At 36.9% G+C, this 22,572-nt stretch overlaps 1 protein-coding gene, 3 non-coding genes and 1 pseudogene across 5 annotated transcripts; 2 read left to right on the top strand and 3 right to left on the bottom strand.

The window, feature by feature from the left end:
- Positions 1–237: 237 nt before the first annotated feature.
- Positions 238–9,719, bottom strand: LOC149025188 (uncharacterized; annotated as a pseudogene). The gene is made up of 2 exons (XR_016171702.1): positions 8,638–9,719; positions 238–1,684 (listed from the first exon to the last, which is right to left on the bottom strand). The product of XR_016171702.1 is annotated as an uncharacterized LOC149025188 (transcript).
- A 2,470-nt stretch (positions 9,720–12,189) lies between these two features.
- LOC149025187 (uncharacterized) lies at positions 12,190–15,305 on the bottom strand. Its single transcript, XM_089145411.1, has 4 exons — positions 14,755–15,305; positions 14,508–14,660; positions 13,765–14,337; positions 12,190–13,545 (listed from the first exon to the last, which is right to left on the bottom strand). Exons 1-4 carry the CDS (start codon positions 15,070–15,072, stop codon positions 12,529–12,531), a joined length of 2,061 nt encoding a protein of 686 aa, XP_089001537.1. The 5' UTR covers positions 15,073–15,305; the 3' UTR covers positions 12,190–12,528.
- Positions 15,306–19,543: 4,238 nt separating this feature from the next.
- On the top strand, positions 19,544–19,615 carry TRNAW-CCA (transfer RNA tryptophan (anticodon CCA)). The gene has a single exon. It is a non-coding gene; the product is annotated as a tRNA-Trp (tRNA).
- Positions 19,616–19,756: 141 nt separating this feature from the next.
- TRNAA-AGC (transfer RNA alanine (anticodon AGC)) lies at positions 19,757–19,829 on the bottom strand. Its single transcript has one exon. It is a non-coding gene; the product is annotated as a tRNA-Ala (tRNA).
- A 2,404-nt stretch (positions 19,830–22,233) lies between these two features.
- Positions 22,234–22,306, top strand: TRNAK-UUU (transfer RNA lysine (anticodon UUU)). Its single transcript has one exon. It is a non-coding gene; the product is annotated as a tRNA-Lys (tRNA).
- Positions 22,307–22,572: the final 266 nt, after the last annotated feature.

Below are 22,572 nucleotides of genomic sequence, written 5' to 3'. Positions count from 1 at the left end.
CCAAATATGATATATCTCGATGAGTTTTTCCATTGAATTGCACAAAAATACATTGTCCAATAAAACCAGAGTCTCAAACAGGGTGGGGCTGGTTAGGGCAAAGGTGACATCGGGAGGCATAAGGGGAAGAGAATGGATGGAGGTGCCAGGGACCGGATGACAGGAAAAGGGGTTAATGCTGTAAGCACGTTTAGGATTAAACCTGACATAAAGGACCTTCTGGTAGTCGCTGTAGATGGTGCAAGGTGAGATGCGTCATGGCTGCGGTAGAACACCCATGGCAGAGTTGGGGATTGGGGGATGAAATTACATATAAAATCTCATGTGTTAATTCGCCCTTTTTATGAAAAGAAGAACATAAGAGAAGCCACGGAAGTAAAAGAGGTAAAAGTGACAAAATACAGAATGCTACACAGGCCCTGCGAATTAACAGGATGCACATTTTTAACAGAGCATATCAGATGGTCAGAAACCTACGATGATTACAGGGATCACTACAAGTATAATTAACATCCCTTACCCCTGAAGAAAAAAACAAAAAAAGCAGTACAATCAACACCGACTAAATGCAACATTACTTGCTGCATCAACAAAGGCCTACCCTACCAAGGTACATGTATAAATCAGATCCAACATCAACATTAATATTACAGTCATCCAAATGCATCCAAGATGAGGCAGCAGAGGCCATGGGCAGTGATGGCAGAAATTCACTCAGCAGCTCACTGCTGAGGGGGCCGGAGGCTGCTGGGCATCAACTCGCTCTTTCTGACTAACCTCCCGAGGTTTGGAATCACCAACCTCACCGTTACGGCTGCCATTCTCCATCACTTCCCCCTCTATTTTCTCACCTTTTTCTTCGACTGTTGGGATTTGTCCTTCATTGTTTCCATTTGCTGCTTGTTTCCCCTTGAGCTCATCCATGGTTTCAGCTGCACTTTTGCTGAGTTTCTCTTTTTCTCCAGGCTCCACTTCACCGCTCACTTCATTGCAAACAACTTCCGCTGGATTCTCTTGGTCCCCGTGACCTGCTTCATCATTGTTTTAAAGCTTCTGCTGGTGGCATCACCTTTTCTGGGGCAGTTTTAACTTCCTCTTTAGTATCACCCACGGTTGCCACTGCTTCTGCACCTGACATTAGAATGTCCTTCTCTTCCTCAACCCTTTCAGTTGGCTCAGCTTGCATACCTGCATCATCTTTCTTGATTACCTCAGTGCCATTTTCGATCTTTTCCTCAACTGGTGCTCCTTCCAGCGTAGCAGCTTCTGTTTGGGTACTACCTTCAAGAGTCTTGTCTTCATTCCCACCTTGATTTTCCTTGCCAGCTGAATCCTCAACCGTTGTTTCCTCCTCGTTCTTTTCAGACATGTTCGCATCTTGCATACCATCATCTTTTTTCTCTTCAGTCTCCATAATTTCTTTCTTCGAGCCTGCAGGAGATTTCCTGTTACGTTTCTTAGGACGCTCTGGTTCTGATGGCGGAGTCACCTTGACCTTTTCACTGATTCTTGCAGATCTCCGGGGTGTCTCACCAGTGCCCCAATCAAACTCGGATACAGGAGGACCACCAGGGTGTGACTTGAGGTATTGTTCCAGCAGCTTTTTATTACTTATCTCCTCTCCTGTTGGAGCAATGAAAATGATCTCACTCTTCTTCGGTGTGCCTCCCTTCTTGGGCATAAACTGCAAACCACCACATAGAAGTTAATTATTAGATACAAGAAAAATATCAGAGCTTGCAAAAACATGTACACGTTGAAATGGAGATTAGTAAACAAACTGCAATTTCCAATTGTAAACAATTCCAAGTCTATCAAGGCCATTTTTACATAACAGTGAACCCAAGTTTGTCTGTCCTGTCACCCATAACAGATTTACCAAAAACCAAAAAGACAATCTACAGTAACTACTCCAACAACAACCCCCATCAATGTGTTCCTATGTCTGCCTAGTATCCTCCCTTTTCTTTCTACAGTAAATATTTCTAACCTTCTTGAAAAATTCTACCCAATAACCATACAAATCAGCCAATTGCTTAGCAGTTTTGAGTCTATAAAGCAACAGCTATCTCAACAAAGAAATTCATAATTCCATAAAAGATTTGATTTTGGTGAAAGCATAAAAGGGAAGTAAGATATCATAAACAGGATCACGCCAAGAAAAAAAAGCTTCAAAAGTCATCCAGACTTCAAGCTTACATTTTGCCTCGTCATATATTTCCATAAATAGATACCATCAGAGTTGCCTATTTCCCAAGTAAATAAATTTTCAATCACTTAATGCTACCCAACAAATGCTTTTTTCCAACTGAAATGGAATATTACTACCTAAGTTACATAGTAGGTTAAGAATGGACTTGCGAAGACATGATCACAAGCAGATACTTGGCATGGCCAAACCAGTTACCTATTATTTAGACTAGGATCTCCACAAAACACACTGCCACTAACGTCTAGAATTGTGGTTATGGAACAAGCGCACACTCATGCCCTTAATCCAAAAGCTTGGATTAACTGCTAAGACAGCACCAAAACTCAAGAATTCAGGCCTAAAATCCATGTGATTAAACCAGATGCTTCTACTATGTGATCTACCAAGCCCAGGTAACTTGCTTGATGTGATCCTGAGTTCAAACCTGTTTGGGTTCTCTACGGGCCCACCCAAATACAGAACAGCCATTAGTTGGAAGGTGATGGCCAAACCATAAGCATATCAAAGACTGGAAAGGTTGAGTGGCAATCTTGTTATAGAAAAACAAAATATTAATAAGGTTGGTTGGTCTAAAAAGAGAGGTCCAAAGGAAGTTAGTATTTATAGAACAAAGATTAACCTGGAAGGAAAACAAACTAAAGGAGAAACAAAAATAACCAAAGACAGGAGGTTTAATAAGGGAAATCAAATAATCCCAAAGGAAATTTATATCATAGGGAAAACAGCAGTCTTCAACCTTACACAAGATCCTCAACCCCCCCCCCCCTCCAAAAAAAAAAAGAAAAGGAAATAAAAACAAAAACAAAAAAAGACAACTTATAGAAGGTAGAATAGGAAAATGCTAATCATAAATAGAAGAAATAAACAGAATCAACAGAGCAGTGGAAGGGTAAACTTGGGAAAACAAAACATAAAAGAGACTGAAGAACAACTGAGAGGCTGTTTTTAACCCATAAAATTTAGAGAAAGAGAAAGCAAAAAGAGGGGGAAGAGAAATGGGAGGGTCCCCTTGCAATCAAACAAGACCCTCTTCTAGGACTCCAAATGCAGAGTCTATAAATAAACTCAGAATTGCACTCTTACCTATTCAAGACCACATCAATCTCAACTTCCAGGTATGTTATAAATGGACTTCAATGCGGTCAAATCAGGCAGAATATCAAGAACTCGGCCTGAAGCACTGATTACAACTAATAAATGAAATCAGATGCGAGTCCCAGCTCAACCAGGTAGGGCTAAACATAATTCAATTGACGGAGTGAAAACACGTAAGAGGTTGTTTTCTAAGGGGGTGCACGTGAAAGCTCTTTTCAGACTTATTGAAAAGTGACTCACAATTAAGTCATTTTCAAAGAGGTGTAATTGTCTCACTTTTTTTTTTTTTTATTGAGTACAGATGTGAATCGATGAACTCACCATCATTAAAAGAAAAGACGTGTTACACTAAGAGGGGAAAATATTAAGGATACTCTGACCCAAAATGAATAAATATGATATGACACTTGATCAGGGGTGTCAATAGGGAAACCCCTTTAAGTGCTTAAATTTTCTGTTACTTCACTCAAAAGAGAAGAGGAAAAAGAAACTCCCTGTTGCTAACTTTTAGCAACCAATATACCCCTGTGCATTTTAAGAATATTAACACAACCCTTCAAGCTAAACATAAATCACCCATGACCAACTTGAATCACAAGTTCATCACCACATTGTTAAACGAAGCATCAGGAACAGTTAAACCCAATTGATTCAAAGAACTAACAAATAAGAGTATAAATGATCCTACACATTGTTAAAAGAAGCATCAGGAACAGTTAAACCCAATTGATTCAAAGAACTAACAAATAAGAGTATAAATGATCCTACACATTGTTAAAAGAAGCATCAGGAACAGTTAAACCCAATTGATTCAAAGAACTAACAAATAAGAGTATAAATGATACTACACATCACAAGCATGGCTTAATAATGGTTCTCAGTAAAAACATTGGTATTTCTTGTAAAGAGACAAGATAGCATGTGAAACTAAAAACAAATTCAATTTGCCCAAGATCTTGATTCAACCGAAACCTCAGTTCAGCCCAGGTTATAATTTCCCAATGTGACTGACACCAACAAGATCTACACAAAACTCATTGGTCTCGCTGCTCTTTAGGTTTTTTTTTCTGCTGCAACGTCTGGAATTCAAGTTTTGGCTTAATTTCAGCCAGCAAATTCACTAGAGCTGCTGTATAAAGTGCATTGCTAGCAGATTGCAACATCTACAAGAACTCTAACTTGGACGAAGGCAAATCCAAAGGAAGGTAAATCTCTTTTCTCCTGAATCGATTTAATCTTATAGAAAGAAGACACTTGTTCAAATCATGTTGATTTTGTGTGGAATTAATATACATCAGACCACTTTTCCCAATCCAGTGTTTGTTAGAAGTGATTCTTATAATTAGTATACTCACAATCAAGGATTGGAATCTCAGTTTCAAGGCTGCTTTCGACCAGGCCAGAAACCTAGATATGCTGTTTTCGGCTGAAATTTCAACCAAAAACTTGGAACATTTCGACAGTAGATTTTGACCTTTATATGATATGATGTGCTTTTCATCTGATTTCTTGGCAGCTATCTACTTATAGCATGATGAACACAATGGAACTAGTATTTTGCTTTTAAAAAAAGGCGCTGAGATGTTATCATTCAAGTATACTAACACATGAGAGGTTCCAAGAAATATGAACTTTATAAAATTGAATAAACTATATCACATGCATGAATTGTTTAATATAAAATTGCACATACGAAAAAAAATAATAACCAAAAACAAAGTCTCGGGCTTCAATTCCAAGTTGACTGCCTTGCTGGAATCAATGGATCCATATCCTATTTATAGTGGTACCGTGCATACTGGATGAAACCTTCCCATGACATGTTATCCCTAAAGTTGTCCAAGAACTGATTCACTATGTTTCTATGGGCGGGATCATTAGCATAGTGTAGATATCACATCTTAGGAATGTGCCATAAGAGAAAATACTCCGTACAACACTCGCTCAAGCCATTAACAAAGAAAAAATCAAAACCATTCAAGCCATCAACAAAGTAAAAATAAAAAAATAGGAAGTTTGGAACAACCTTGCAAGAATTTTCCAAAATCCCCAAAAGAGGAGCAAATGGGGCGATTGAAGGCAAAGGTGTTACTGATTTAGGGTGAAAAGTGGTTGAAATCACAAAAAAAAACCCAGCAAAAAAATGGTTTAGGGGTCGAAACTCAAAGGGGGAAATCTAGCGGAAGCTATTGAAACCTATGACACTCGCGGTTAGGGTTTGCCCCACCGGTTCCCGTTGGCAACTTTGCTCATTCCCCCGGTCCTGCTTTACCCTTTTGGTGCTTTTGACCGAAATTTATACGACTACTCTTTTGTTCTTTGGACAAATTCTGATGGCTATTGAAGTTGTTTTACATGAAATGTATAATTTGATTTTCGATTACTATATTATGTTGAGAATATGGTACTTTAAGCCTGTATATATATATATATATATAAAACCTAAAATAGCCAGCCAAGTTGGTCAAAAAATTTTTTTTCACTCCAGCTCAATGAGACATCACCAACCTCTTGGCCCAACTTGGTTTTTTGGTCCATGGAGTAAGGCCAAGTTCTCAAACCTTGATCACAACATCTCTCACAAAGTGACAAGTAACTTCAATGTGTCTATCCTCTCATTAAAAAATGGTTTACTAGCTACAAATTGCTGCATGATTATAAAATGACACTTCCATTGGTTTCTTAACACAAAATCCAAATTCTTTCGCAAGAAATTTCACCCACATTAGTTCACAAACGGTATAAATCATAACTCTATTCATTTTTTGCACCATATTTACTTGTAGTAGTCTATTTCTTCTCCACATTACCAAGTTTCCTCCAACAAAAGTACAATAACAAGAAGTAGATCTACGATCCTCTCCAGCATAGACCAAGACTTCAGTTTCCACTCCTTCATGCTGGCTCCGATACAAGATGGCATATGAGTTAATATCTCGGATTTAAAGAGATCTCTTGAAATGTCATTATAAATTTATGATTCCCTTCCAAACTTGAAGCACACCTACTTGCCAAGATTCCGGCATGGTTCAAGATCTCAATCTTGAGGCCCATATCACTAGCTCATCCTTGAATGACCAGGTGCTATGCCAATGAAGCTTCCATTGAACCTAGGGAATAACTAATTTAGTAGTATTCCTCCCATGAGCAACACACCCGAGAACCCCAAGGGAGTAGCCGAGTTGGCACGTGCATTAATGCTTGAACAACATGGTCCTCTGACTATGATGCTAGCATGTACCCCCAGGCAAAAGTTAGGGCCAAAGGTCCAAATACACATGTCATAATAGAGGTGAAAGAGAAGGGGAAAGGAGCCGAGGGGACAAAAGGAAGCACTGAGAGGTTGCTCAATGTAGCCTCCTCCTTTCGGGACCATCATACAAGAATGCATTCTTAATATCCAACTAAAACAAAGGCTGGTCAAGGTTTACTACAAGAGGTGTAAGAATGCGTACAAAATTCAACCAAGTAATCGGACAAAAACATTCAAAATAACCACATAACCAGTCTACATGTAACCTTAAGCAACCATGGTCTTCCAATCATTCCTTCAACGGAAAAAGCCCTTTCAACCCAGAGTCTAGGACCATCCAGAAGATCTCCTAAGATAGTTCGAAGAAAGCAACCAACTAAACGGCACCGAAGGAAGCTACGATTGCACCTGTAATCCGACACCAAGTCATGAAATCAATTCAGCAATTCCATATAGGTTATACTGAAATCCAGCAATGTTGGAGCAACTCCTTATGCCACTTTAAATGTCCATCTCAATATCCATAGCTTCACCTAGGTTGGGAAAAGCACTTCATTGTACAACTAAGGAATGGATATGTTAGAGAGACAAGAAAAGGAGATAGGATAAGCAACAAAGAACTTCTGAGAACACGAATGAATACTCTTTGTGATCTGCAATAGGAAGATCAAGACCAGAATGTATAGAAGTGTCAATAAAGAATATCCTTTGTTACCAAAATGTCTCTTTTCCTTAAAATACTAGCCTCTTTAGTTTTAATTTTATTCTGTACTTCACCTAGTGTTAATGCCAAGATTGCCCTCATTCTTTTAGATCAAAATTCCTTTATATCCTTTCCTTTTGTATCTATTTTAGTAGTCATGTAAATTTTGGTTAATTACAGAACTGCCAGTATCCTCATTGTTCGAGCTGTTTAAATTTGGGCAGCCCCACAAGCAATCCAAACCAAGTTAACGGAATAGGAACTCCATCCAGTCATATCAGAGCTGAACCAGCCGTTGATACCTAAATTTTCAGTAGCAGAGCTTATTTGCCCAACATTTAGAATATCTAGGAAATAGATTCTCTAGACAAGTAGTAGCTGCATGGTTGTCGAGGCGAGGCGAGGCGAGGAGGCGATAGAGGGCAATGAAAACCAAGGCAACAACAGGATGGCTTGACGCAAGAAGGTTCAAGACGCCTAAGCGTAAGCGTCGACGCCTTGACAACTGTGAGTAGCTGGTACTTGTTTTTAAGCCTAACCACAAAGGCATTAAAATATGAAACTTAAAAGGGCAAGAAACAACACAAAATCTTAACCGGATTTAACTGAAGCATCCACTAAAATCCAACAACCAATAGAAAAGACATATTGTTATTTACAGATAAGGCGTGATATAAAGTGTGTGTGTGTGTGATTTCATTTATTTATTTTAGTGTAGTGGTTACACCTTTCATAAGATAACGAAGAACAGGGAAAGGTATTAAAGCATTACTGGATAACATAGCATGCTTTGGAAAGAAAGAAAAGTTAATAAGAGCACCACACTCTAAGAAGTACTTCGCATTATGTAATTCTGTGAATTTGCAGAGCGGAACTCACATTTCAAACTGTACTTCTTTCCTAGTCAATCCGAAGGGTATAGAATTCACAGATAATCAGCCCAAGAAGCTTCAAGAAGTGATACTATAACCTACTTACTCTTTCTCCGGATAACTGTGACCTTTAGATGAACCCTAGGAGCTAGCACGCCATGAATTTACCAATTCCAACCATGATCTCAGAGAAATCATTTAAAACTCAGAAATATTCATAAATAGAAAAGAAAACTGTAGCAGAAATTCAGAGAAAAAAAAAAGACGCTATTCATCCTTCAACATTAAAAATAGGTTACCCATCCACCTGCGAAAAATTAGGGTACCCTTTGCAAACCCTAGCAAGTAAACTCTTACTACTCCAGCAAAATTTCATCAATAAAGTAAACTGTATTAAGGAAATTTCACATACAAAGGCAAATTTTAAACAAAGAAATCAGTAATTCAGCAAGGGAAATAGAAGCACAATTACAAACAGTGCAAGCTGCGGAGAAGTTGAAACCTTTTTAGTCCAACCAGGAGGAGCGGGAAGTTCCACTGAGACTACTTCGTCTTGGGCTCCCTTCTGAGTTTCCTTCTCGACTGAGCTCGCCATTTCGAAGGAATTAAAACTAATCACAACTCGGAAAAAGCAAACTGAAAGCGAACAAAGGAGACTACAAGAACTCTGCTTCACTTCTCAGATTTTTATTTTTTTTTTCCCTCCCTCTTTATTCTTCTTCCTTGCGAGTAACGGCAGTAATTCGGATATAATCTTTCTGATAAACTGGTAAGTACGAAAAGAACAAGTGAGTTGAACTTTCTGAAGACACGTTGCTGTGAGGGCGTAAATGGAGGGTTTGTGTGTACCTCTCTTCTCTCGGTTTCAAGTTTCTAACTCTCTCTCTCAAACGCTCAAAGCCTCTAAAGCTCTCCGCAACGGTTCCCTGTACGCCACACACGCTGTCTCGCTCGCTGTGCGTGTAACTCGCAACACAACGAGGAATATCATGTTGACACCTGGTCCGGTACGAGAGCGGTTTGGATCACGTTCCTCAGCTATCTCCACTCAACTGGATTGAATTACCTGTTTCGCGTCCGGATGAGGTCACGAACCATGTGCTGACTTCATCAGTTCTTGACAGTTGGGTTGTTCGTTTGAACTCTACTTCCCCAGAAAACATCGATTTGAATCTTTAATTTTTTAGTAACCGTAACCCTAACCCTAGCCCTAATCCCCCATCCCCCGTGGGGGCACCTGGGTTCTTCCAAGGTCTTCTGGCTCTCCGTTCTCCACAGATGATGCAAACCTCCCAAGCTACCTCTGTCTCTATCCATTGCTGCTTCCACTTCAAGAAACTGTTACCGCGAATCGGCGATAGACAATAAAGATAAGATTTGTACCTTTTCCTTCCTAATCAAAGCGAGGAATTTTTGGAAGCTGGGCATATCTTTCAGTGCTCTTTCCTATTTTTATTATCCTATATAGTGCATGACGAAGAAAGTTAGGGTTAAGAAGGGGATTAGGTGAGCAAAGAGCACATATGCCGTTGGAAACAGGATATTCTAAAACAGGATGAGAATGATGGTTGTGGAGAAGTTGAATGGAGGTAGCTGATGTGAATTTATTTTCAGTCGCAATCGATGCACAGACAGAAACAGGCCTACTTCGTTTGATCCCACCGTCAATGGACCACTTTCGTCGTTCTTACTTCTTACCCAACATTTCCTATTTTCTCCGCATCCATTCACACAATAAAAAATGGATACGTACAGTAGAAGGAGATAGCAGATCCAGAGAACAGAACAACTAACAAAAAAAAAAGGATCTGGTCAGTAGAGGGAGAGAAGAATTGTGAGTTTATAACTTATAAATCGATAATGGATTTCTTTTTTGGGAAAAATTTTCTTAAATTAAAAAAAAAATCACTCAATAAGATATTAAAATTTTTTTTTTTTTTACCCAAGATTCATCCATCTTCACCCTTGGATCCCACCTAACTCCAAAAGGATTTGTTTGTCCTTTACCAATTGAGTCAAAACTCAAATTATTTTATAATTTTTTCTACTCAACGAATATTTTATTATAAACCATTCAAATTATCCTAAGTCTCTCCTTACACACAATCAAACTAATTAATAATAGAAGGACTAAGAACTACAAAAAAAATAAGATGTTGTGGACCCTAAAATTGCCAAACGATTAAAGGAAATGGTAAACGCTTTTCACAAAATTTTTTATATTAAAGACTTAAGAGTAATTTGAGTAGTTCATAGTAAATTATTAGTTAGACGGAATAATTATCAAAAAATTTAGATTTTAGTAATTATTTAAAAAAATATGATCCATTTAAATAAAAGCTTAATAAAACAATTGATCCATTTAAATACCTACTTTTTATAATTTGACCTTTCAAAAATTTTCCTAATTTAATTTCTATTTTAATGTCTTTATTCTCAAATTAAAAATCTTCTTACCTTATGGCATCTAAAAAGTCCTTTGCACCAAAACAAGGGAAGAAAAACACCAGTACAAAAAAAAAACGTTTTTTTTTTTTCGAAAGATTTATTTATTTCTATTTTGGTGTCTCCATTTTGACATTTTTGTGTCATAAAAAAATTGATCAAAACTATCCAAATCGTGCTTTTAATTTTCTGAATAATTTGATTCTTAAATTTTAATAATTATTTTTCACGTTTTCTGATATCTTTTAAAATTATTTACCATACAATTGTAATAATCAAGGTTTTTTAAATCTTCTTAATAATTTACCATTACAATATGTTACCAGTCCTCCCACTTTCTAAATTTTAGTAATTTATTCACAAAAATTGAATGGGTAACAAAGATTGTCATGAAAAATCCTAAATAATTCTTAGAAACTGAATTTTGAATCGTTTTGATAATTGATTACCACACAAAAAAATCGTTTTGATAATTTATCCTAGAAATAAGTAATTAAATCAAGGGATAAAGAAATTATTGTGAGAATCAAAATTGATATAGTTAAAAAGATATTATTGTTGATATTAATTTTTGAAATAATATATTTCATAAAAGAGAACAAAATAAAATATAGTAGATAACAAAATTTATTGTGAAAAAATCTAAATTGATTTTGATTAAAAGATGAATGTTGTGAAGCCTACAAAAATTGGGTGTGTGGATTAGAGTCTGGATCAGCTCCTATGACGGTTTTGAATCACATGACGAGGCACGAGGCCACATAGACCCATTGCAAGGTTCAAAACCGTCAGGAAGCAAATTTGTCTCCCCTTATGAGTAGGTCATCTAGGCTATGGATTCGGGATTGAAAGTGTAATGTAGGAGACTTGATCCCCTCTTTCTTTTTTTTTTTTTGTGACAACGATTTTATATATTAAGGATGGGCATGGGTTATAACATGATATAAGGTGGGGATTCGCCCCTAAGCCCCATATTTGAACTTTGACTTCTTACTTGGAGGTGCTGGTTTTTTTATCAATTAAACCACCCTAAGAACTAAGGGTATCAATGGTGCGGTTTGGAGCTGTTTTGAGTTAAGAAATACTTAGTCCAAACATAGCCCGTTTGAGAAACAACAATTTTTGGTTGGTTTTGGTTTGGGTTCAGTTAACTAACGGTTTGGACTCGTTTAGGCTAACAATTTGAAAACTAAAATACTTTGGAAACAATCAAACCATAACAAACTATAAGACAACAAAGTTATGTAACATATTGAAAAAGAAAATATATATCTAATTAAGAAGCATAAAAAGACAATACATATGCACAGCTGGATAATCTGCTAGCAAGGGCGTTTAGAAAAGTAATAACTACAAACAATTTAAATTGCATTTGAAAGGCAACTATAATCAAACATTTTTTACTGCAATACTTAAACAAGAAGAATATGCAGAGCAATTTCAAATTTTAGCACCTTCAAATCAGCATATATGATTATTTTTTAAAGAATTTAGAAATTTGTAACAGGAGAAAAAAAATATAAAAAACATAATCAAATTATTTGAAAGGTGTTGATAAGGATCCTCTATGACAATCGTAGGGTGTCCAATGCATACTTAAAAGGAATAGTTAACTGTTCATCTCCTTGTGGAAAAGAAACACGTGGGAATTGGAGATTTTCAAAGTTAAAGATTTTCTTGCAAGGATTATTGCTGCTTAATTTATTATTATTATTATTATAATGTTTCTCAGAGGTTTTGATTGTATTTTCTTTTCAAAATACAAAGAGAATCATCTCTGAATTCATTGCTGTAGTACATCGGATGCAAACCCCACCACTAAACCAGACTGTTGTAGGGAAAAAAAACGAAAGAAAAGACTTGGGATCCTAACTTCCTTGTTCCATTTAATTTATACCTATTTGTGTAATTTGTTGCTGTTAAAGGTTTCTGAAATGTACAAATTGGGCTAATAAAGGCAACTGTCTTCAGATTCATCCAAAGAAGAAGAAAACGGCCATAATGGAGATTGATCACAAGAAGAGGATAATGATGGAATCGAAGATGATGACGATGCAGGAATTGAAACTGAGGTAAAGTGGAACTCGATCTGCAAACGTTGATGGAGGGACACAATAGAAGCTGTCCCCTTTTCCTCTTGCTTCTCCAATTCTTTTAATGGGATAGCTGCAAGGAATCTCGTTATAAACTCCCTGCAACACTCCTTCCCACTACAAACAAGGCTTTCACTTTCTTCTCCTTCCTTATGATCTGCTCCTTTTTTGTCCTTCTTGCCTTCTTTTTTGGTGTTCTCCGGCAATCTGTACAAGCAGGAGCTGTTGTCAAACTTCAATACATAGGCCTTTTTGCAGCCCTCAAACAGCCGTTCTCCCAGTGTGTCAATGATGTAATAAGCATCAGCTTCCACCTTCAAAACGAAGAAATGGTCGTTCCAGCTAACAATATAGACCTTTGGGCTTAATTCTTTGATGTTGCTGCGGCTAATTTCATCCCATATCCCATCGAAACACATGGCACCCTTCAGTGATTCAAACTTGTCAGGACAGAAGAACCCAACAAAGGATTTCTCTGGCTTGAGTGTAACTGGCCTGAGCTCTGCTTCTAACATGGTTTCAAGATCGAAATGCTTATCAGGAAAGCGCTGTAAGTTGACCTCGTTGTTGCAGAGCTTCCGCCACTCCGACGAACCTTCTTTGATTAGATTATCAAACTCGGACCTTGATGGCATGGTGTCTCTGTTGGAATGAAGCCAATCGGCAATCACTGTGACCAGGGCCGTGCACGCACTCTCTCCCGCAGCCTTCTCACTCCGCTGGTCCATCGATGCGAAGAAGACGTTGGCTCTAAGCTTCGCTCGCCCATCTCGGCTGATTAGCTCTTTCTCTTCCCAGCCACCCACGGTGGTTTCTTCCTCTTCAATCTCCGATTTAGAAGACGATTCCACCGTTGAAGTTTCATTCGTTTTCTGCAAGAAGGTATAAAACGGTCAGCGCCGAGTCTGCGGTTGGAGAAGTCAAATGCCAGTTGTATTTTGACTATTCAAAGTCATAAAAGTAAAGTCTTCTAGAAAGAAGTTTGGGTGGGTCCAGCTAGACTTGTAATCCTGGTCGTATGATCTTATCTTACGGGTTACGTTATCATCAGGAGTCATTATGGTCATTTAAAAAAATAAATATATTTTTACCTGGTCAGCGTCAACCTTGGATTTCTTAACCGAGGCCGTTTCTTTCCCTTTGGAATTGGACTTGGAGAACACGAAACTCGGCCTTCTCCTCTTCCACGATAGGAATCCAGCCTTCCATGAGGAACTCATCTCAGTTTTCTGAGTCAAAGACGATTCTGACTGAGTCTCTGAACTATTCTCCTTATCACTGCCATTACCATAGTATACGGTCGACTCATCTTTCGTTGCCGCTGCCACTGCCACGCAATTCTCTGTAGAAGAAGGCGTGAGCTCCTCTGATTCCTTCAAATGGTTGCTAGGGGATTCTTCTGAGTCATTACCGTCGCCGGAGCCATCACCGGAATAGCTGTCATCACTCAAATCTCCTTCGTCCAAGGAGCTCAACGTCCTCTTCTTCTTCTTCTTCTTCTTTTTCTTCTTATTCTTATTCTTATTCTTATCCTTATTCTTATCCTTATTCTTCGAGTCACTCATCAAGCCTGTGAAATCCTTCACCACTCTTAGGAGTCCCGTGTCATTAACAACTCCAACTGAATCTTGAAGATTTCTGATTTCGATGAAACTCAGGGATACCTGCACATTCCGCATTCTATCGTCATTTTCCTTAAATTACCAACCTGTCGATGACTCAAGACTCATTAATTAATGACAAAAATTACTTAATCACCGCTGTCAGTTTGTTAATTAGTTATCATTTAATAATTAAGGACCACATCGAATCAATCATGGATGAGCCAGCTCACCGAAAGCATGGCTTCGCTGGAAAGACCGGCGAACCGGACAGAGACCGGAAGCTTTCTTTCTATCTGAGGTTCCATCAGCGACGCTAGCTCTGCTATGTTTAAGGAAACAAACCCTATCACGACAAGCTTATTCGTGGGCTCTGTACATCGCCCCTGCACGAGGATTATTCAGTAGATCAGATTAGTAGCCATGGAAGAAAAAAAAGGACCCAGGCGTGAAGGAATTATGAGAATCACGAGAGCTTACATATAGCAGATTGAAGGAAATATCCCAAGAACTGTCTTTTTGAGAGAAGGTACAGACACTTTCAAATGTATCGTCCCATCGAATATCTTGACCATGTTTCACAACGGCGGGTTTTGAGACATGCCGGCGATGCTTCGACGATTGTCTACGAAGAGACACTAATCGAGCCTTGAGACCTTTCCATTTCATCTCCAAAACAATCACCTTCTCGGTTTTGTCTTCCTTCTGCAGCTCATGGTAATACTCACTGAATCCTTGTAGCTTCAAAGGCTTCACCTTTACCTGAAACTTCTGGGGGGTCGACGATGGCCACTTCATCTTGATCAGCTGTTATATCTTACATTTTTGATTGGGGCAGAATGGAAGATATATATATATATATGAATGAAGATTAGACTTGGCAGATACGTTTATGGGTATTTAAGGTGGAGTGACTTAGAGAGAGAGAGAGAAGGAGAGAGAAGGGAAAAAGGAAAATGTTAATTTATAGAGACTAAAAAAAGAGAAAGAGGAGGAGAAGAGTTAAGCATAGCTGGTGATGGTTGGAGAGACGCAGGGAAGGGTAAAGGCAAGTTAAGGCTTCTTTGTTTGGATTAGCCGATTAGGTAACAAGTCTCTTGCCCGAAGGACATGACACGTAAACGCGGCCAGCTATTATCGACGCGTACATAACACGAACAACTAATCCAATTCTACGCAAAATACGCTACACGCTCCACAATTGAAATGCAACTGCACGTGGGTTTTTACTTTTCAAGAAAGAATGCTAGTTTGGTAGATTGATTGGGTATCTCTTCTCCCATCGTCCGGAGGACCATCCACGTCATCTATGACCAAACTGCCATGTCATGTGTATAGATAGATCATGACCAGCATAAGTAACGAATGAATTATGAAATGGTGAAGTGGGAAGAAAGAAACGAAGACCAACTCTCCCACACGTGTCATATTATATTATTGTTTTTTGGAGTATGGTGACTGGTTGTCCGTGCATGGTAATCTAGGGTTGTGCTTTAGTGCTGCGTAATTAATGAGCAGAATCATATAGTCTACGGTCGATGGGAAGTGAATTTGAATACTTTGCAAAACAAACGATCAATATTGAGATTGAAATTTCGATCTCAACCGTACATGTATATTGAAAGTGCTATGCATTAATTACGCAGCACTCAAGTAAACGCGTTAACGTGAAAATCATGAGAAATGTCTCTGATTCCATATTAGGATGCTAATTTCCAACTCGATTTGACAGAATTAAGTGGATGAAAATCGGTTAGATTTGATCCAAATCCCTTCCCATCTTCCTAAATCTTTCTTGACCTCTAGAGTTTCCAAAATCCTTCCAAGAAAGGAAATGGTAACGAACCACATCCACAGGACCACAAAACATCTTGACGCATGTAAACAAATTATCATGATTGAACCCAAAAAAAGAAACAATTGTCCTTATCTAGGTCCCGTGGATTAGAAATTTGTTTTAGTTTGTTTGACCAATTCTTCCTTAGAAAAAAAATAAATAAAAAAACCTATTTCTCGTTTTATAGCTTCCTTTTAGTTTTTTTACTGGTAAATAGTTTCCTTAGTTCACAAGCCTTTCTTGGTTGGTTGTTTGTTGTCTTTATTTATTTTTTAAGGGTTGGACTGAGTAAAGGTGTCAATTGGTATAATTTTAGTCATTCAATATCGTACTAATTTTGAATTTCGAAAATCAAAGCTGTGCATAGAATTTACACAGTACGATACAGTTTCGGTATTTGTAAAAGATGTATGGTACGGTTTTTGTATGAAATTGGTGTGGAAAAAAAATGGTTAAACATGGTATACAATATGAAAATTTTTTATACTAAAGAACCTATTCTATTTTTATTATCGGTTTATTAAGATCCTATGCTTTAAAGAAAAATCCTTATTGTCCAAAGTGAAAATATATGTGCTTATGACCGTAGGATCATGAAAGATAATTCAATGCTTTTTACCTGTATCATCAAATATCTATTCAAGAAGAGCATAATTCAAACTAAATTTTTTATTGAGTCACTATGGATATCTAATGCAGCAATTTGTATGTTGAAGTGGAAGAGTGGTTTCACAGTAGGCTTTGAGAATTGAAGTTTAGATACCAAAAAAACTTTTAGTAGTGTCAAGGGCTAATCAGCTTACTTGACTTAAAAACCAAGCTAATGACATTTAATGTATACTTTAAACACTAGATGCTTCTCTCTCAGAGTAGAAAGACACTTTCTAAGTGTAAAATTACATATGTAATTTCTATTTGATATGATATACGGTTTTAAATGTTACCATACTGTTTTATGCAAATTCGGTACAATTTCGAGATATACTGCGATATGGTTCCATCAAAACTAGTATTGTACCAATCCAAATTTTGAACGGTGTGATGGTATGGTTTTAGACGTGTTGTTTAGTATACGGTCCTATGGTTGAACGATTTGATACATAATTGACACCATTAGGCTAGAGTCATAATTTATAGTAGCTCAAGTGGCTAACTTTTTTCACATTTTTGACAATGCCATTTTCAAGAGGGGTGTTTAATACTAATAATTACTTAAGGGTGTCAATTGATTATTGAAACCGCTTAACCAAGGTATGGTTTCCATCAAATCTATTACCGTACCAAATTGAATTTTGAACGGTCCGATGATGCGGTTTTGACTACGTTGTTTGGTACCGTACTACGGTTGAACGATTTCGATACACAATTGACATAGTAGAAATGGATTAAACGGTCAGATTTGGTCAAAATCCCTTGCAGATTTCCTAGTACATTCTTCCTAAATCCTTCCCAAGAAAGGAAATGGTAACGAACTACATTCACAAGGACCACAAAAAATCAAAACAATTCTCATTATTAGGTCCCGTGGATTAGAAACTTGTTTTGTTAGTTTGTATCTTTTGACCAATTCTTAAAGCTATTTCTCGATTTTTAGCTTCCTTTCAGTTTTTTACTCGTAAATAGCTTCCTTAGTTCACATTGCTTTCTAGGTTGATAGTTTGTTTGTTTATCTATTTTTTTATTTTTTAAAATTAGGATAAGTCATAATTTTTAATAGTTGCCACTTGTCAATGCATTTCCGTCTTTAAATTTAAATAATTGAAAGTCTAAGTGGCTAACTTTTTTTCACATTTTTCAGAATACCATTTCAACCAAATTCAATTATTTTTATATTAAATATTTAATTTTATATATACATATTTTTTGGATTAGTTTTATATGGTCGTTAACAACTAGTTTTCAGATTATAAAGAAGTGCATTATAAATTTCTAAGGGGTTGGCTAATACAAAAAATACTAGTCTACTACCTCATAAGTTAAGATGTCAAGAGTTCAACTCTCCGTATATCTAAAATTCAAATATTATCTTTCGTTTTAGCAATCCTAGTTTTCTATTTCGGAAGTTTCCCATATGGCCAACTTTGATTGAATAAAAAAAACTTAAATATATGTAATCCCTACATATGGATACAATTATGGTTCTGACATACAAAATATTGAACAACAATAGATGAACATCACAGGATAGCAAAATCTACGCCTCAAAGGAATAATCAAAAGACCCATTGGACTAAACTGATGATTCTCCAAGGAGTTCTTCGATCCCCTTTTGGCTAAGACACTTGTTCTAGAACTTGAAGATCCTAGGATCAAAGCAAATGGAGTAACTTGAATGACATTTGTTAAAACACTACATCCTCCTCCGAGGATCGTCAATGGATCCTCCTCTGAGGTTCATTGATCTCTATAAATCGAAAAACTTAGCTATTTGGCGTTGAAGTCGTCCTTGAATCATGTGTTTATACGTTTTTGATATTCTTACCTTCTCTAATATATAATTATATGAATCAATTCCCCCTTCGTATTATGTGTGAATGCGATTGTTATCAATCTCTTTGCTTTTTTATTGAATTTTAAATTGATACACTTAATTTCTTTTTGAGCTAGAGGAGTCATAGCTAGATTACTTGATCTTATATGCCAACTTGCAATACTCTCGATTGCACCATAGTAGAAGCTTAATATAGATAATACCAAAAGTGGCATGATATAAGCTCTTAGTTTTTCTAAGGGCTTGTTTGGTTACATGAGTCTAGAGATTTCAAATCTAGAGATTTCAAATCTATGGATTTATAATTTATAAAATTAGATGTTTGATTGTGGAATGAAATCTGTGGATTCATCCTAAAAAACTATATTTTTTTTTTGGTAAAAATCCTAAAAAACTACTCGATCGACGTGATTTTTGTTAATCTGCAAATGCATAGCTTTTTTGAAATCTTTGAATTTCACCTTTAACCCATAAATCTACAGATTCACGTTTTTAGTGTAAAAAGGTGAATCTCTAGATTTCTTGAATCTAGAAATTTTTACAACAAAACGGGTATAATTCTCAGATTCATGAATCCATCTCTGGATTCATGTAACCAAACAGGCCCTAACATAACTTATCTACAATTTTTTAAACGATACAAATAATAGTCTGAAAGTACTTAGCATGAGTTTTTTTTTTCCTTAATGTTTTGAGATATAATTCCAGCACCCTATACATCATAGTTTTTTTTTTTTTTCTGGTAAACGAGATGCACCATACTTTATTCAGAGCACAAAAGTGAAAGCCCATGGGACTTAAGGCCCATCAATCCAAAACTGTATAAACAATTGAAAGCCCATGGGCTTTACTACTATGCAGTTAATGATCTGGTACTTCTAGTCTATCAAACAAAAATTGAATTGTCTAGATAGCTATCTACGTGAGCAATAAAGCATAACGGATCCGTGGCGCAATGGTAGCGCGTCTGACTCCAGATCAGAAGGTTGCGTGTTCGATTCACGTCGGGTTCAATTTTAAATTCTAATTTAAATGAATGAGATACGTTTTTGCCCAAACCAGTTAAACCTTTTGGCCGTTTTCATTTGGTGCCTCTTTTATTATGGGTATCAAAACATGCTTATAAAATTCTGTTAGTTTAGATAAAAAAAGTGTGGAGATGCGGGGTATCGATCCCCGTACCTCTCGCATGCTAAGCGAGCGCTCTACCATCTGAGCTACATCCCCATGTGAAAGCATAACGGCTCAGAATATATAAATAACTAGCTAATTGCTAAACCCACCAATCAAATGATGTCAAAGACATTTTGTAAATAGATAATAATTTTAACATGAAATTCAATTATTTATCCTTCTTTGCGCTCTCATGTAAATAGACAATCTTTTTTCCCTTTAGAAACTCAGTTGTACTAAAGAAACTGAAAAATATACAAGAAGTTACATATCAGTTTTATAACTCCCTAATCAGCAACCCTGAATCGGGAATGTCACATTCCATCACATTCTAATTCCTTTACTATCCCTACAGGGCATGCTTGTCAGGGTAAACACTTGCTCCTTTGCAATAGCTTTTACTAGAAAATCAGGAATACCATTTGCTTCTCTATAGCAATGTGGAAGATTCGGTACTTCTTCCCAAAGGTACGGTTCTAAGCCCACCATCATTATAGCATAAGGCTTGGAGGTTCCCTCTTTGAATCAAATGAGTTACTACCATTGAATCTGTCTCCACGAAAAATTTTCTTATGGTCATTCCCTTGCCCTATTTCCTGCTTCCATCTCCACTTCAAAAGTTCATCCTCTTACCGATAAAAAACAGAATGAAGATATCAAATTAGCATTTTCATCTTTGAAGGCACCACCTGATCTAGCATTACTTAATTGGGTTTCCAGTTGAACACCTATCTATATCTAATTTCGCCCATCCTCTTGCTGGACGACACCAAAACACCTCCTCTGGCCTCTATGATGCTTTCACTTGCATTGCCATCCCTATTCTCCTTGCTTGTCCCAACAACTGCATGGCCATGTAGACTACACCCACCTATGATGCCAGCCTTTTCCTTCATATCTTCTCGAGTTTCTCTGCATCCAAATAAAATATGCCACCACCATAAATCCTCTTAACCAAACAGTCTCAGAGCTGATGATTTTTCTTTATTCTCCCACCATCTGTATAATTCTTCAAAATACCCCTTTCCTTTGAATCTGAATATCAAATGGCAGTCTTCCTTGAAAGAGTTTCTACCTAAAAATGGCCACACCATTTGATTCCATTTTGCCTTTGGAAATTCTTTTCCTAACCCCTTCCCATGCTCTCCTCCGTATCGAGAACTCTCCATTTGTTTCCAATTTCCAGTGACATTTTCAGTGCACCATCTGAACAGTCATTTCTTAGCCAACCAAAGAAAAAGAATCTCAGCACTCTTAGTTTTCTGTTTAGATGTTTCCTGCCAACTATGATCGAATAAAACATAATTAAACATATGCGAATCCTAACTAATGACACAACTATTCTTCTGATATACAAAATATTAAAGGATAACAGAAGAATGACACATGGCTAACAAAGTCCATGCCATAAAAGGAAAAATCCAATCCGAAGATCCTTATAATGGGGGAATGTGATTGTTATCGTTAATGATAAAAATGGTCATTCTACATATTCTGGTCTAAATCGATGATTGAGAGGTCCGACCAGGTTGTCTATGGTAGGGTCGACCACTTCATCAAGAGAGCCCGGTTAGAGTAAACTTCTATCATCTATCAACTTCCTGGAAGGATAGGTCAAGTAAAGAACTCTTTGTAGAGTTGCTCTCCTTAGACAACTCGTATTAGAGTTATATTTCAAATCTAACTCTACCTTTTTATATTATATAAACATCATAAGTAGGTATAAGAAGGTAAGTATTCATATCCTCTGTGATTAATTACTTGAATTATCTCTTGAGTAGTTGTGATGATATCTCATTGGTACTGACTTGCTTGTCGGAGACGTACCTCGACCACCCAAGGTCGAGCACGTGTTTTGCAGGAACGTGACAGGGAAGGACGAGCAGGATTTAGTATCAACAGTTATCAATCTCTCTGTTGTTTTTATTTATTTTATTTTATTTTAATTGATACAATCAAATTTCTTTGTGAGGTAAGGAGATGTTTAATATTTGTTTTTTTTTTTTTGGTAAGAGATGTTTAATATTTGTAAGACATTATCAAAAGTTGCATGGCATAAGCATGGATTTTTTTTTTTTTTTGGGGGAAACAAACGATTTTTATATATAAGAGATCAGGATATCACATATGCCATCTGCAAAGTCGAATCTACAACCTCTTCACTAAGAGGTATGAGTCTCACATGACAACCAACTTTATATGGATAAATATATGAATTTTAGATTACATATACCTATAAAGGAATTAAAGGAAAATGAACAAAATTTTTAAATATAAATTTTTTAATCATCACTAAATGTCAAGGAGACATAATATATGTAATATTTATTCATAATTGGATGCAAAATACAGCGAAAATAAGGTTATGGACAGTCAATCTCATACTAGATTGGGAATTGGCTGTAGCAAGCAATTGCTTATTTCAAAATTAAAGTAAAATATTGTATTCATAAATATAGCCGTCTTAGCTCAGCTGGTAGAGCGCATGGCTTTTAACCATGTGGTCGTGGGTTCGATTCCCACAGACGGCGATCAGTTTTTAGTTTTTTTTTTAATCAGTTTTTAGTTTTTTTTTTAATGGCTCTTGGCGGTTCAGTTTTCAAACTGTGTCCCGGTTCGAATGGGTTAACTGGTGGAATGAAATTGGAATAATTTGAACATCGACAACTCCTTTTCGAAGCTGAACTTCAAAAACACAGTGGCTCCACATAAAGCCATTCCTTCCTGTTGATCACACAATTATTTGAACCCTTTCAAAGCCATTGCTAATTAATACCCTTGCCTTCCCTTTCAATTT

This window comes from Hakea prostrata, chromosome 2 (assembly GCF_041222555.1).
Source record: "Hakea prostrata isolate BN-2017 chromosome 2, UWA_Hpros_2, whole genome shotgun sequence".
Taxonomy (NCBI): Eukaryota; Viridiplantae; Streptophyta; class Magnoliopsida; order Proteales; family Proteaceae; genus Hakea; species Hakea prostrata.
Note: the sequence above shows the minus strand (reverse complement) of the source record. Positions and strands in the feature narration are given on the sequence as shown.